This window comes from Meriones unguiculatus, chromosome 5, assembly GCF_030254825.1.
Source record: "Meriones unguiculatus strain TT.TT164.6M chromosome 5, Bangor_MerUng_6.1, whole genome shotgun sequence".
NCBI classification, from domain to species: Eukaryota; Metazoa; Chordata; class Mammalia; order Rodentia; family Muridae; genus Meriones; species Meriones unguiculatus.
Genome location: NC_083353.1, coordinates 122437846 through 122452958, shown reverse-complemented (window position 1 = coordinate 122452958; position 15113 = coordinate 122437846). Strand labels below are relative to the sequence as shown.

At 43.4% G+C, this 15113-nt stretch overlaps 1 protein-coding gene across 1 annotated transcript in view; it reads left to right on the top strand.

Annotated features, from left to right (window-relative positions):
- The window catches only part of Gucy2c (guanylate cyclase 2C), a 70702-nt gene that overhangs the window by 7730 nt on the left and 47859 nt on the right, over positions 1–15113 (top strand). The window contains exons 3-8 of the mRNA XM_021644291.2: positions 2133–2197; positions 5487–5702; positions 6896–7017; positions 9203–9299; positions 11728–11845; positions 13827–13962. Of these exons, the coding sequence (XP_021499966.1) occupies positions 2133–2197; positions 5487–5702; positions 6896–7017; positions 9203–9299; positions 11728–11845; positions 13827–13962 (754 nt within the window). The remainder of the gene's footprint in view (positions 1–2132; positions 2198–5486; positions 5703–6895; positions 7018–9202; positions 9300–11727; positions 11846–13826; positions 13963–15113) is intronic.

Genomic DNA, 15113 nt, shown 5'->3' with positions numbered 1-15113 from the left:
ATAGCTTCTTTATATGCTATTTGAACACAAATGGAATAAAGCTATAAGTCTGCAGCAAAAGAAACTACAGAAAATAAAGTTGTGGAGATTGAACAGTATACTATTAAATAATGAATAGGTTATTGAAGACATTAAGGAGAATTTTTAATTCCTAGAATCAAATGAAAATTAAAACACAACATATCAAAATCTGTGGGATACAATGAGCACATTCATAAGAAGGAAATTCATAACTGTGACTACTTATATTAAAAAAATCAGAGAAATCACAAAAATAACCTCAGGATGTATCTCAGAGCCTTTGAAAAACAGAAACAAGTATTACAAAGTAGTAATTAAGATTAGGACTCATATTAATTAAGCAGAAATGTATAAAATACAAGAATTGAAAGCCATTTGAAAAGACAAACAAGATCAACAAAGTCTTAGACTAGCTAAAAGAGAGCTGAAGCAAATCAATAGAATTAGAGGTGAAAATGGAGACACCACAATCAATGCCAATGACATTCAGAAAACTGTAGAGGCATACCGTAAAAACCAGTTTCATCATTTGGAAACATCTAAGAAATCTAGGTAAATTTCTAGATGTATATGACCTACAAAATAAGACAAAGATGAGATAAACTATTTAAACATATCTATAACAGGCAATGGAACTGTAGCAATAATTTAGAAAAAAAATCTTTTAACTGAAAAGAGTTCAGGCCCAGATGGATTCAATGCAGGATTCTGCCAGACCATTAAAGAACTAGAATCAACCTTTTTCAAATTATTCCATAAAGCAGAAAGGGAATAAACACTTCCAAACTTGTATGAAGCCAGTTCTGATACCAAAACCAGATAAACAACAAAAGAAAATCACAGCCCAATCTTCCCAACAAACATAAACACAAAGATTCTACAAGCAAACAAAAAAACCTTGTAAACTAAATTCAGGAAGACACCAGAGAACCGAGAAGATGGCTCCGGTGGTAAAGTGCTTGTCTGTAAGCATGAGGAGACCTGATTTGGTCCACTAGAGCTCCCGCAAACAGCCAGGCACACACAAACAGCCAGGCACACACACAGAGGCCCATCAAAAAGATCATTCACAATAATCAAGCTAGCTTCTTTACAGAGAAGTCATTCTCAACCTTCCCAACTCTGTAACCTTTTAACAAAGTTCCTCATGTTGTGGTGACCCCCAGCTATAAAACTATTTTATCGCTACCTCATAACCATAGTTTTGCTGCTGTTAGGAATGAAATATCTGATATGTGGGATATCTGATATGCAACCCCAAAAAGTTGAGAACTGCTATTCTGGAGGTACATAAATAATTTAATAATAAATCAACAAATAATAATAATACTCAATAAATAATACACCACATAAGTGGACTCAAGGACAGAAATCACATTACCGTATCAATTAATGTGTTTGACCAAATCCAATATCTCTTCATGAGAAAGGTCCTGAAGATAGAAGGAGTGGAGAGACCGTATCTCAACCTACAGTTGACGTCAGGGTAAAAGAAGAAAATGCAAAGCATTTCTACAAAGATTAGAAGCAATAGGCAAAGGTCTCCACTTTCTCTACTTTTGTTGCTAAAATGTTGAAAGTCTTAGCTATAGCACTAAGACGAGAAGGAGATCAATGCAATACGGGAAGGAAAGGAAGATGTCAAAAGTATTCTCTTTGTAAATGGGAAGGCTCCAAATGTGAGGGCTCTTAAGAACACCCACATCATTTCTTCTCCCTTGCACTTCAATATCCCTATGTTAAACTCTGCCCAGCCTCCCAAGGTTGAGACTCACTATGGAAGCCATGTAATGGGTGTGGTATACATGTCCTGACATCCGTGCTACGACACGTCAGTTCAATGGGAAACTTTTAGCATCACGGTCCCACAAGAAGCCTGGGGTAATTGGTGTCCTGCATGCCCACTCGGTTTCAGAAAGCCAATTCAAAGTAATTCCCTTGAGCTCCTTAAAACCTGCTTAGGGTCAGAGTTTGCCACTTCCTCCTCCCATTCCCATCGTTTGAGAAGCTCTTCCCTGCCCTGCATACACTCGGGGGATTCCCACCTCCTTTCTGTTTCTTGGTTGATTGGATTTGTCTTAGGCTTCAGTATTTTCCTTTTTCTTCTACAGAGAGATGAAAAGATGGGCTGTGCCCTCATGGGGCCCTCCTGCACATATGCCACCTTCCAGATGTAGTAAGTACTTTGGTCAACTGTTAAATGATTAGGCAAACAGCAGTGTGGTCGAGGCTACATAAAGAGCATGTTGACCCCTTGTCTTGTGCATCGCCATTTCCCTTTCCCAGAGGCCTCCTCCTTGGATCAGTGTGTAATGACCTCAGTGGCTGCTCAGGGACAGTCACTCACAATTGACTGTGAGAGGGAGCAAGATGTGAGTGAGAGTACTGACAGGAAGAGAGAGAGAGAGAGAGAGAGAGAGAGAGAGAGAGAGAGAGAGAGAGTTGGCAGCCTTGAACACTTGAGTTTAATAAAGGAATTTCCCCAAAAGTAAGGGTAGAGGGTAGGACACGGAGGAGAGAGAGGCTTAGTAGAATTCTGTTGTGTCATTAGTTTGGAAATGTGGGAAAACAACCAGGTGCTTATTTCCCACGCTTATAGGAGATGAAGAGAAATAACATGTTGAAGTTCTCTGTGCAACATCCTTAGTGCCTTAGAGAAAAACCTTCCATTTATTCTAGAATGGAAAATCTTTCTCTGAATTTGGAAATCTTGGCCCCATCTCCTCAATTTATTTTACTGGGTTCTGGCAGATCATATGTTCCCAGTTAGAATTCTTCTCACGTGCCTTTCTCTCTCTTGCCAGTCTTCTGAATAATAATAATAATGATAATAATAATAATGTCATTTGCTGATCCAGAGAAATCCACACTAGCATAGGTCTCACAGGGCCGACGTGACCCTCTCAGATTTCTATTGAAAGTCAGTGTGTTGCCTCTTGCCAGGAACACAGCAGCCCCAGCTGCTCAGCCCACCACACAGGGTATGCCGCAGAAGCATTTTCAAGCCTGTCTTCTACACCCAAACATAGACACATGTGGAATCTTGTTCTTCCGTATCTCATGGATCATATACTGATAGTGCTCAAAAGAAAAGGGGGATCCGGGAAATGGATTCACTACGATGAGAGTTTTCCCATCACAAATATTTTAGTTTTGTCAAATGGAAAAATATTAATAAATATGCCCCTTCAAATAGGACACTGACCAATACAAGGCAAAGGAAGAAAGAGGGTCCATCAAAGAGGAGCAAATGAGAGGATGCAGATGTGTGGAAGGCAACAGCCATCTCTGCTTGAGGCTGAGTTTCAAGTGGGGAAATACTTCATGAAAAGAGTCTGAGCTTTGTGTTTGAGATGTGCAGTGTCTTAGTCAGGGTCACTGCTCCTATGGTAAAACATGACCACAGGCAACTTGAGGAAAAAAGGGTTTATTTGACTTACATATCTTGAGTCACAATGTGTTGAGGGAAGTCAAGGTAGAAATTTAAAATGGGCAGGAAGCCATCGAGAGGTGCTGCTTACTGGCTTGCTCCTCGTGGCTTGCCCAGCCTGCTTTCTTACAGAAACCAGGACCATCAGCCCAGGTTTGGCTCCACCCACAATGGGATTGGGCCCCCATCAATTACTAATTAAGGAAATGCTCTGCAGGCCCTCCTGCAGCCATATCTTGTAGGGGCATTTTCTCAGTTGAAGCTCCCTCTTCTCAGATTACTAGCTGATGTCAAGTTAACGTAAAACTAGCCAATGAAGGCAAGATTTCAGTGGATGTAAGTGAGGCGATAGCTTTCCAGCAAGGTGGAGGAAGAAGTGAATGTAAAACAAAGGAGTAGGATGGTGAGGAAATTCACAAGTGTTTATAACTACTGATCTCAAAAAATGTACAGGAGGATGATAAAGACTAGAGAAATTACATTGACCATACTTGGTAGCTTATGTGAGAGGATCATTAAGTTGTATTTAATGAGACTGGCAATAAACATTCCTAAGATTTTCAGCATAAGAGGGCTATGAAAAGTCATTTCTCGCCTTGACAACACTGCAATTTATCAAATCATTTTATTTTACATTTATTTTATTAACTCTTTCCAATTAATAAAAACTGCCACCTTTGTAGAGATTGACAGTAGAAAAGACCACAGGAAACGAGAAGAGCTTGACTTAGTCAGAAGCAGAAAGCAGGGACAGCCAACTAAAACCATAGAATCGATGATATTTGATAGCACCAGAGGAAATGCTGGGGTGTAATCAGAAAAGACTTTGGGATTCAGAACACTGGAAGCAATGGGAACATAATCACGATAAGGTTTTAAGGGACAAGAAGAAAGGGAAAAAAATGGCTAGAACATGAGCTTGAGATGGAACACGGGACACCAGTGGAAAGGCATGATGGGCACCACTTTCCTTATTTCACTCCGCACATTTTGAGCATCCGTGTGAGCTGTGTAGATGGAGGTGAACCAGCCAGATAAGATACCCCCACCTGAAGGAACTTGCAGTGGTGTGGAGGAAAGCAGCTCCAACAGCTACTCATCCACATAACTACCTGGCCCTAGGTGTCAGGGAGAGTTTCTGTGATAAAGACAGAGTCAGCCAGGAAGCCAGCCTGAGGCCTGTCCTGGTTGAGTTACTGCCTGAGAAGGGCAGTAGGTTAGTTTTAAAAAACTAAATAAGAAGGCCTCAGCTGAGCAAGGGCAGAAAGTTCTTGTTTCGCAGCTGCGGGCCCTCTCAGAGTGGATGCTAAAAAGCAGGAACAGCTAGAACTAAAAGGCATAGGTATACTTCTGGTTCGATCACAATTATGATAGCTCTTCTGGTTTTCCTTCTGTTGCCATGAGAAACTCCATGACCAAAAGCAACTTGGGAAGGGAAGGATTTATTTCATCTCAAAGCTCACAGTATACGTTGGAGAAAAGTCAGGGCAGGAACCTGGAGGCAAGAGCCAATGCAGACATCATGGAGGGGTGCTACTTACTGGCTTGCTCCCTGTGACTTGCTCAGCCTGCTGTCTTTACCAGCCCACCTTGGGCCAGGACCTCCCACATAGGTAATCAATCATGAAAATGCTCCCACGGACTTGCCTATAGTCCAGTCTGATGGGAACAGTTCCTCGAATGCTTCCCAGATGACTGTAGCTTGTGTCAAGCCCACAAATACAAGAGCTTAACAGCAGCCATGACTGTTTAACGTGGAGTGTATCCACTCCTCCTCCTTCAAAGCTCACATTCCCAGCCCAGAGAGCATGAGAAATCATTTACAAATAAGTCAAAGTGAACAAATCATGTAGCCATTTTGCTCTAAACAGAGACTATGGCCAATCCTTGTTATTTTTTAAGTCGCCTCTAAGGAAGGGTTACCTCCCTATTTTACCTCCCTGTTTTACTGACCCTATTTCACTTTTGCCATTTATGTGCTCTTGTTAAAAAGGAGCTAACCCTAACATTGGTTCCTCTCTCATCTTTGGCACAGCCTTGACACAAAATTGAGCTATCCCATGATTTCAGCAGGAAGTTTTGGATTGTCCTGTGACTATAAGGAAACCCTAAGCAGGGTGATGGTTCCAGCCAGGAAGCTGATGTACTTCTTGGTTGATTTCTGGAGAGTCAACGATGCACCATTCAAAACATTTTCCTGGAACTCTTCATATGTTTACAAGAACGGTTCGGAGCCTGATGATTGTTTCTGGTAAGAAAGGCTGCTAACCAATGTATTGCCATGAAGAACGGCCACCTTTCCTCTGGGACAGTGCTGGAATGGACACCAGCCATCGAAGTGGATACAGCCTCATGAGAATGTTCAGCATGACTTGCATTTGTAGCGCTTGTTTAAAGTCTGAAAGTGAATTTTGGTTAGCTTTTAGGATTCCTCATGGTAAATCCTCTAAAGACAAATACATATGATCTTGTTTACAGATGATAAAATTGAAAGCTAGAAGTCAGTGTTCCCACACTCCTGTGGAAGATGTAATGCTGGGGAATGCATGCTCTGCCTAAACCAAGAAGCAGTTGGAAATGATGCCTTCCACATTGTCTTTGAGGAAAAGAGGGATAGGAGAAAGCAGGAACAATGGGTCCTGTTCAATCCCTGAGTCTGGGCCTGTAAGAAAGCTCAGTCTGTAGAGGCACTAGCTGCCCGATGACCTGATTCGGTCTCTGGGACTCACATGGTGGAAGAAGAGGACCAGATCCTGGAGGCTGTCATCTGACTGCCACGCATGTTCCACGCAACAGATCCACGTGTCTGTTGACACATTCACACACACTACAACATAAATACAGGAAACATCATTAAAAAAAAAAAATGATTCCTGCATTCCCAGTGAAAGAGGTGGAGGTAGCGTTTGGTTGTGGTGATTCAGGACGTGAGTTCATTCCACCATCTCTCTCCACAGAGGCCTTGAAGGGTAAAGATAGGGTGTCACCAGGCATGCACGTCTGAAACCCAGGCCAGTCAACCCCAGGAGCTCACCTTGGAAACCTTGCTGTGAAACTGGACTGTACAAATGTCCAACTTACATAGGAGCAGACATCATTGTACCAGCTCTGAAGTTTTATACTATAGTTTCAAAGGTTCCTATTTTACAGTTCAGGCTAAAACCTACTTGTTGTAGCAGTAGGGAGTAGAAGGAACCCCTCAAATGCCTACAATTTGCGTGTGTGCGCACACACACACACGCACACACAGAAAACTGCCCCCTCATACTCTGCCTTGACTAGGTAGCCACAATACAAGCAACGGCATCCTAGCAGGAACTGTCTATTAACAGAAGAACTGGGTGTTAGATAAAGATTCCAGCACAGAAATAAATGATGCTTTTAAAGGTGGGGCGGCCAGGGGGAAACAGAGCCGTCTCTAAGCTTCTCCTCTTCCTTCTCCAGGTACCTCAACGCTCTGGAGGCCAGCGTGTCCTATTTTTCTGAGGTGCTCAGCTTCAAGGATGTATTGAGGCGCAGCGAACAGTTCCAGCAAATCTTAGTCAGCCAAAACAGGAAGAGCAATGGTAAGACGACAGCAGAGCCTTCCCCAGGCTGCTGCCTCCTTCAGAGTCCTTCAGGCTAATCTGTCTTCCCACACTTGCCCTCAGTGCCTGCCTGCAAGTTGTGTGTTTGCAAACAACTTTGCCATGTTGTTATTTATGTTGACTAAAACCTAACTCTCTGAGACTAAAGTGACATAACGCAAACACTGATGTAACGAGAATAGATGATAACCCAATATCCGGCCTTTATAAACCAGCAGAGACCATGACCCACCATAAGTAAACCACTTCTTAATTCACTCCAATCTGCGGCAGGGCAAAGGTTTCTCCATCTTGTCTCAGCTGAAGCCATCTTTGGTTTCTGCCCCCATGCCCATGATCTTTAGGATCATGAATGGTTTTATGCTCCCCTAAAACCCCACTCCCCAGATCTTGGTTGACTGGCAAGTTCTTAAATAGCAAGTACCTGGTCATGGCAGCAAATAATTATTGCTTTTCCCCTCACAGGAAAATACCACAGTTCATCCTTTAGTTCTGATGTACTCTTGCTTGAGAAAGCACCCAACTCTGTTCTAGAAACTCAGGGTCAAAATGCCCCAGCTAACTTTGTGTTCCTGGCTCTTGTTAACCCACTTCGTGCCTCTTGCTACAACTTGCAGCAAACAGAGTGTAGTTTTTCTGTTTCTTGTCTTCAAAAACTCCCTGTAATATGCATTTGGGATGCTCTGTGAGAACTGAGAAGTGTTCACTCCCTCCAGGCAGTGGCCAGCTTAATACAGACTCTGAATCCGTATTGAGTGGTCTTTGAGTTGTTTTTCTTTAAACCCATAACAAATCCAATGTATTACTGGATTTAGAATGCAAAGGTTTTCAACCATGGTCTGGTGACTAAAACTATTGTTATATAACCCCTTTGACAGAATCCCAAGGCAAGCAAAGATGATTTTACTTCCTCGTTTGTTTTGTTTCTGTGTTTTGTTTTGTTTTGTTTTGTTTTTCTAAGCCAGATCTCACATGGCCAGCGAGCTAAAGGTTAGATGTGAAAGTATGAAAGCATTCTCACCAAAGCGTTGCGAGATCTACTATACTCCTCAGGGAATTCCCTTCCCAAGCAAGAGCATATCAGAAGTAAAAGAGGATTTGTATTAATTTCCTATAAGGGAAGCTCCTCACTTGACAAGTTACCTGACAACTTCAAATAGTCATTTGCTGTGTCAACCAAGATGGGGGGGGGGGGGCAGAAAGCCATTCATGGTTCTAAAGAGTTTACAGTTCACCTGGGTGACACAGCATAGAAAAAGATCTAACAAAAGTCTGTGTAGCAGTGCATGCCTTTTTTAAATCCCAGTGTTTGGGAGACACTGTGAGGCTAGCCTGGTCTATTTGCAAATTCCAAGCCAGCCACGGCGACATAGTGAGACCCTATCTCTAAAAAACGGCAAAAATCCAAGTTAGTGTCCCCTCTAGCTCTTCCCACACTGGAACCACGTGGTCAGGCAGCAGCCACGTTCGTGGTAGAGAGGCTCAGGGTAGCTTTGACACTCAAATTTCTGAGACGGGGTTCTGAAGTAAGATGCTACAGGCACAGCTCAAAGATGGTTGCTTAGGAGGATGGTACAAACTATTCTCACATCCCCCTTTCAAACATGTGTACAAATGATGAGGTGTGGGCCACTCGTTGAAGAAGTGGCATTTGGAATCACTTCCACCCAGTGTGATAGAAAACACACTGAGTTCCACCCCTGAACTTGGCTATCTTCTATGCCTGAGCCTCTCCGGTATCATTTGTCACTTTAAAGACTCCACACTTCCTATTCTGACTCTAACTAAATGTAAAATGAGGCAGAGGAGATTTGGGTAACCGAGCTTAATCTTTAAAAAGGTATCATGAAAGACAGGTGTGGTGTGTTGTGCCTGGATTTCTAAGCACTCAGAAGCTGAGGCAGGAGGATCTCCATGAATTAGAAGCCAGCTTGGACTATGTAGTGAGTTCAAGGTCAGTCTAGAATACAGAGTGAAACTCTGTCTCAAAAAGAAAAAGGAAGACAGAAAGGAAGGAAGGAAAGAAGAAAGAAAAGAGAGAAAAGAAAAGAAACATTACAACAGATAACATAAATATGTTGGTCTCCAGTTCATGAAACTGGCTACTTCTGCTTGACGAGAACCTGGCCACCTGTCACTCTTTGTCTTGCTTTCTCGATTCCAGTGATTGTAATGTGTGGCACGCCGAAAATCTACCATGATGTCAAAGCTGACCTCAAAGTGGCTGAGAACACTGTTGTTATCCTGATAGATCTGTTCAGGTTGGTATAGCTGACCTCAAAGTGGCTGAGAACACTGTTGTTATCCTGATAGATCTGTTCAGGTTGGTATAGCTGACCTCAAAGTGGCTGAGAACACTGTTGTTATCCTGATAGATCTGTTCAGGTTGGTATGGCTGACCTCAAAGTGGCTGAGAACACTGTTGTTATCCTGATAGATCTGTGCAGGTTGGTATGGCTGACCTCAAAGTGGCTGAGAACACTGTTGTTATCCTGATAGATCTGTTCAGGTTGGTATGGCTGACCTCAAAGTGGCTGAGAACCCTGTTGTTATCCTGATAGATCTGTGCAGGTTGGTATGGCTGACCTCAAAGTGGCTGAGAACCCTGTTGTTATCCTGATAGATCTGTGCAGGTTGGTATAAGCTTGGGTAGCCCCCTCCCCTCAGCGGGGAAATGTGTCAAATCTGCCGGAACATCTTCCTTTGTCTTGGGCCGTCTCGGCGACGACGGCGTTTGAGCTGAAGTCACATTCCTTTCTCATGACGCCTTTGTGTTTACACAATCATCTGTGATCTTAAGCAGAAAGGTATGGGTAACCCTCTCATACAGGTAACTTTAAAAATAACAGTGATTGACATGCAGCTAAATACTCAGTCCGCTCATCTGTGAGGTCTAGACGCACACAGGACCCTGGTCTCCAGGCTGATTTGAAGCTCTTTGTTCAGAAACTCATCAACCAACCAAGAACTCAACAATGGGTTTCCTGGGGATACAGGTCTCACTTCTTTGCTTTCGTTGCTAATGGCCTTTGGCCTCAAACTATTTTCTTTCACCAGCCACCTTTGGAAAGACTAAAGGTGCAGTCAGCTGAATCTGATTTATAGTTATTCTTTGTCCTCAGGGACAGTTACTCAGTGATGGCCCTTTCCTTTGTGCTTCTCTGACACTGAGCAGAGAAAACCCTGAGATAGAGATAGAGATAGAGTTAGAGAGAGAGAGAGAGAGAGAGAGAGAGAGAGAGAGAAAGAGACCGTTTTACTAGCTGTACCAAAGTAATGCTTAATTACAGTCCACTTGGAGGAGGGCCCCTGGGGCACCTGTGCCCCTTGTCCCATGAGCATATCATACGACTCACTTATCTACCCGGGTCATTAATCATTACCCATGTGCCTTCATGGGCTGCTGTTGTTCTTCTGCATTTGCCTTGTCATCCCCTGATACCAAATATACTTTTCCCAGCATGAAAGGAAAGAAAGTGCTGGAAGTGCGGGCTCAATTGACAGTTAAATGTTCACAGAGATAAGCAATCAGTCTGCCCAGCTCTTTGGCTGTAGAACTCTAGGAAAGCGGGCAATGTTGTCAGAGTTTCACTCCCGCCTCACACTGATTCAGAAGCTGGTTTGTCCTGGGGGAGGAGTCGTCACTGTGGCCAGTTTGGTATCATTTCATTCTCAGCCAACTGTGCTGGCCTTCCTTCGTGACCCCTGCTCAAGGGACACACGGCTGAGTTTCAAGAACCATGTGAGATCCAAAAGTAAACCTAATGTGCTCAGCTTCGAATTCTAACACTTGGGGTCCCGTGGATGTTGGCCAGCGCTTTGAGGTTAAGTTGCACTGTGAAATGAAAATCAGGGTGCCCGCTTTTAGGGTCAGATCAGTGAGGTTAACGTGAGGGCTAGTGCAGCGTGGTCAGCACAGAAGAGACTGCGTTAAACGATGGCCGTTCAGTTGTTTGACACATTGAAGCACCCACACCAGTGGGAAGCACAGAAACCCTAGGATTTTCGGATTTTCAGAATGATCTTAGTGTGCCGAATGCTGTCTGAGTTGATGATACACAGTCTGGGAGCTAATTAGTCCCAAACCCTGAAGACACAGCAAAAGAGACCCATCTCAAACAAGTTAGAAGGCAAGAATTGATGCCTGGGGTTATCCTCTGCACTGCGTAGGCATGCCATGGTACAAATGTGTCTGTATCCACATCTATAAATTTACACACACACATACACAGACTTGCCGTGTTAGAGAATGATGTTCCACAGTGTCATCATCTGCCGTTATCGGTTCGGCCCCGAGCATACGGCAGCATTCTGTGTTCTGTATAATGGAGAGTAATGCCATGTTCCATATCCTACGTTTCCAACTTGTTTTGCATACTTACGAAGAAAAAAACTTTTCCTACAGAAACCAAGAGTCATTAGGCCTTAACAGCAAATGCAAACATTCCCTCAAAGTGAATTCCTTGACAGCCTCAGTTTTTAACAAACTCGGTCTGCTATTCACTGTAGCAGGTGGATGAGGAAATTAGAACTGGGGAAAGTAGAAAGCTTTGCTGAAGCTGAAACTTAAAAAGTAACAATCACAATTCTCAGAGCTTGTGTTATAGTTTGTATGAGTTGTGAAATGTCCGTCTCACCTGGGGGGGTATGTGTGCAAATTTTTACAAAGAACCTGTGTTTTTACTTTAGTAACCATTACTTTGAGGATGATACTGAAGCTCCTGAATATATGAACAACGTCCTCGTTCTGACACTGCCTCGGAAAAATTCCACCTCAAACACCTCTTTTTCCGGGAGATTTTCATCGGTGAGCTGCTTATGTGTATATTTATGCAAGTATATATTAAAGATAACACACAGCAAGGTAGTCTCTTATTTAACCCAGATTCTTATATTTGCAAGTAATTTTTCTTTGCACGTGGGGGTTTATATGTGTTCATTGTACGCGTGTGTGCATGTTGAAGCCAAGAGTGGATATTGCCTTCTTCTATTGATTGCCATATTTATTTATTTACTTTCTTGGTTACTTGCTTACTTACGTGTGTGTATGAGAGAGAGAGAGAGAAAGAGAGAGAGAGAGAATGTCTTGTGCGTGAGAGTGCTTGCCAAGGCAAAAAGAAGCTATTGGATGCCTTGGAGCTGGACTTAGGAGTTGCTAAGGAGTTGTCTAAGGTGCTAGGAACTGAACTTAGGCCCCGTGCAAGAGCAGCAAATGTGCTTAACCACAGAGCAATCTCTCCAGCCCTCTGTACTTGACTTTTGAGGTGGGCTCTCTCCGTGGACCTAGAGGTCACTGACACAGCTGAACTAGCTGGCCAAAGATCTCCAGGATTCAGCTGTCTCTATCTCTGCACTGGTCCCAAACTCCGCCCACCAAGTGTTGGCGCTACAGATGTGGACCACTATACTTTTCTTTTACAAGGATGCTGGCAAGGTCCTCATGCTCACACAGCAAGCACTTTACAGAACGAACCATGTCAGCCCCTGCAAGTACTTTCACTAATTCCACTTCACCCACTGACACCTGCGTGTAGAGCATTTGCAAACACAGAAGCCCCATCAAACCTCTTACTACAGGTCATTGTGCTAGAATCCAAACTGTGACAACCACAGACATTTGCACAACATCAGAGTGAAAGTCACCACATAGAAATACAGGAAGAAGAAGCCTTGACACTGACAGTAGAGATTAAATAGCATAAAATAAGCCAGGAAGTTCTCTATTGTCTAAAGTTCTCTCCTGTTGCTAGTGCCCAAATTCTTTTTTAGAAATAAGCACTCCTAGGTAGAGACATTACAGTGTCATCCATCATAATGAAGTTGACCATTGTCCAAAGGTGTGCTTAATGCATTCCTACGGTCTCAGTATCCTATCTGGTTTGGCACTTGTCCCAGAACAAGGGCCTTTACCTTCCTATTAAATCATGGTTAACTTATTATACTGCAGAGATCCTAAGACCCATTAGGCTCTGTCATCCACTGAGCTTTAATGAGATGCAGTTTGTCATCTGCCTTCTGCTCTCAGTTCAGAGAGGTTTGTGGAAAAGGATGAAGGGGCAATCCTAAGACCCTCACAAACACCTTTGCAAAGGCAAGTGAAGGGCAAAGCCATAAGCGCTGTAAGAGCGAGAATCATCCCTCTTCCTAGACCATCTGTTCCAAGTGCTCCAGTTTATGGACTTGCTAAACTTTGATGCAAGATCCTGGGTTCTGTTCATCCTGTGAAATGATGATTTTTGTGAGCTGGCCACGTAGCTCAGGAGGTAGAGACACCTGCTAAGGCTGGTCACCTGAGTTTGATCCAGGGGTCCCACAAGGTGGAAGGAGAAATGGGACTCCCAAAAGTAGTTGCTCTCTGACCACCACATGCAACCCCTGCTCCCACAAACAAATAAACAAACAAACATTTTCTGCAAAATGCATTCCAAATACATAGAACTTGAACCATTCCTTTGCTCAGGCAGAAGGAAGGTCCAAAACGCATGAGGAAACAGAACCTATCTGGCCCGAGTGGAGCAAGAGCTTTCAATTCATAATCCCATGACATGGTGGTTGTGACATGGAAGGGTCCAGATACTTCTCCAAAGTGTTCTCATTGAAATCAAAATTATGACAGCAGGAGCCCTGACCCAAGGAGGTATTTCCTGGAAGTCCCCCTTAGCATCACACTGCCAGTTCCCCTGGTGTCATTTTATCTTTCCAGCTACTCACTGATCTCAAGAACATTTTGTCCCAGGCTCCAGAAACCCACCCCCTTTTAAAAGATTTTTTTTTTCCTTCTCATTCAGGGAAGAACAGACTTTTCTCTCGCTTACTTGGAGGGAACCTTGCTGTTTGGGCACGTGCTGCAGACATTTCTTTTAAATGGAGAGAATGCCACCACTACCAAGTTTGCCCGAGCATTCAGGAATCTCACTTTCCAAGGTACTGATCTTTTAAGAGCAAACAACAATAAATGGAAGAAATACGGGCTTGGGGAGGGTGGGGCTGGGAGGCCACCAGCTGATGCTTCAGTTGTTAAAGACCCTGGAACTCAAATGTTTCCTCCAATTCCTGCCTGCACCTGGAGATTTAGCAAGAAGAGAAATACTTGCAGTTTCTTTTTAATTTTTAAATTAGCATGCCAGTTATAATTGCAGCATTTTCAAATGAAGTATATTCTAGTAGATTCTCTTCTTCACCCATCTCCTCTAGTCTCCTGGTCCCTAATCCCACCTTGTAACCTGTACCTGTCTCCTTTCTGCTCCCCTGTCACGGGTTCATTTTCATAGTTTTTTTTATTTAATTCTTTATTAATTACACTTTATTCATTTTGTATCCCCCTTGTGGTTCCCTCCCTTCTTCCACCCTCGGCATGCAGGCCCCTCCCCAAGTCCACTGATAGGGGAGGTCTTCTTTTCCTTCCTTCTGATCCTAGTCTATTAGGTCTCATCAGGAGTGGCTGCATTTTCTTCTTCTGTGTCCTGGTAAGGCTGCTCCCCCATCAGGGAGAAGTGATTAAAGAGCAGGCCAATCTGTTCATGTCAGAGACAGTCCCTGTTCCTATTACTATGGAACCCACTTGGACACTGAACTGCCATGGGCTATATCTGTGCAGGGTTCCTAGGTTATCTCCATGCATGGTCCTTGGTTGGAGTATCAGTCTCAGGAAAGACCCCTGTGCTCAGATTTTTTTGGTTCTGTTGCTCTCCTTGTGGAGTTCCTGTCCTCTCCAGATCTTGGGCATAGTTTTGTTTTTATCTCTTTATATTTTAATATGTCTCCTGCCCTCTATTTGTCAAACCCCTCATAACAATACTACCCACAACAGCACATACCCTCCAACTGCTGGATTGACTCTCCCATCCTTCAAGCTCCTCTTGAGACTCCTCTTTGGGGTCCCAGATCTCAGGCAAAGGTTGTAAAGATATTTCATTTTAAGGCATGACCTTAAAGTCTCAGGAGCCAGGAGACATGTACTTGTCCTAGCCCTGTATGTGTCTCTACAGCCCCGAGAAAGTTTTTTAATATCTGAGTCTGATTAAAATTATTCCTCATCAATAAAATAGGAACTGTGGTTTCTATGTCATGGCGTT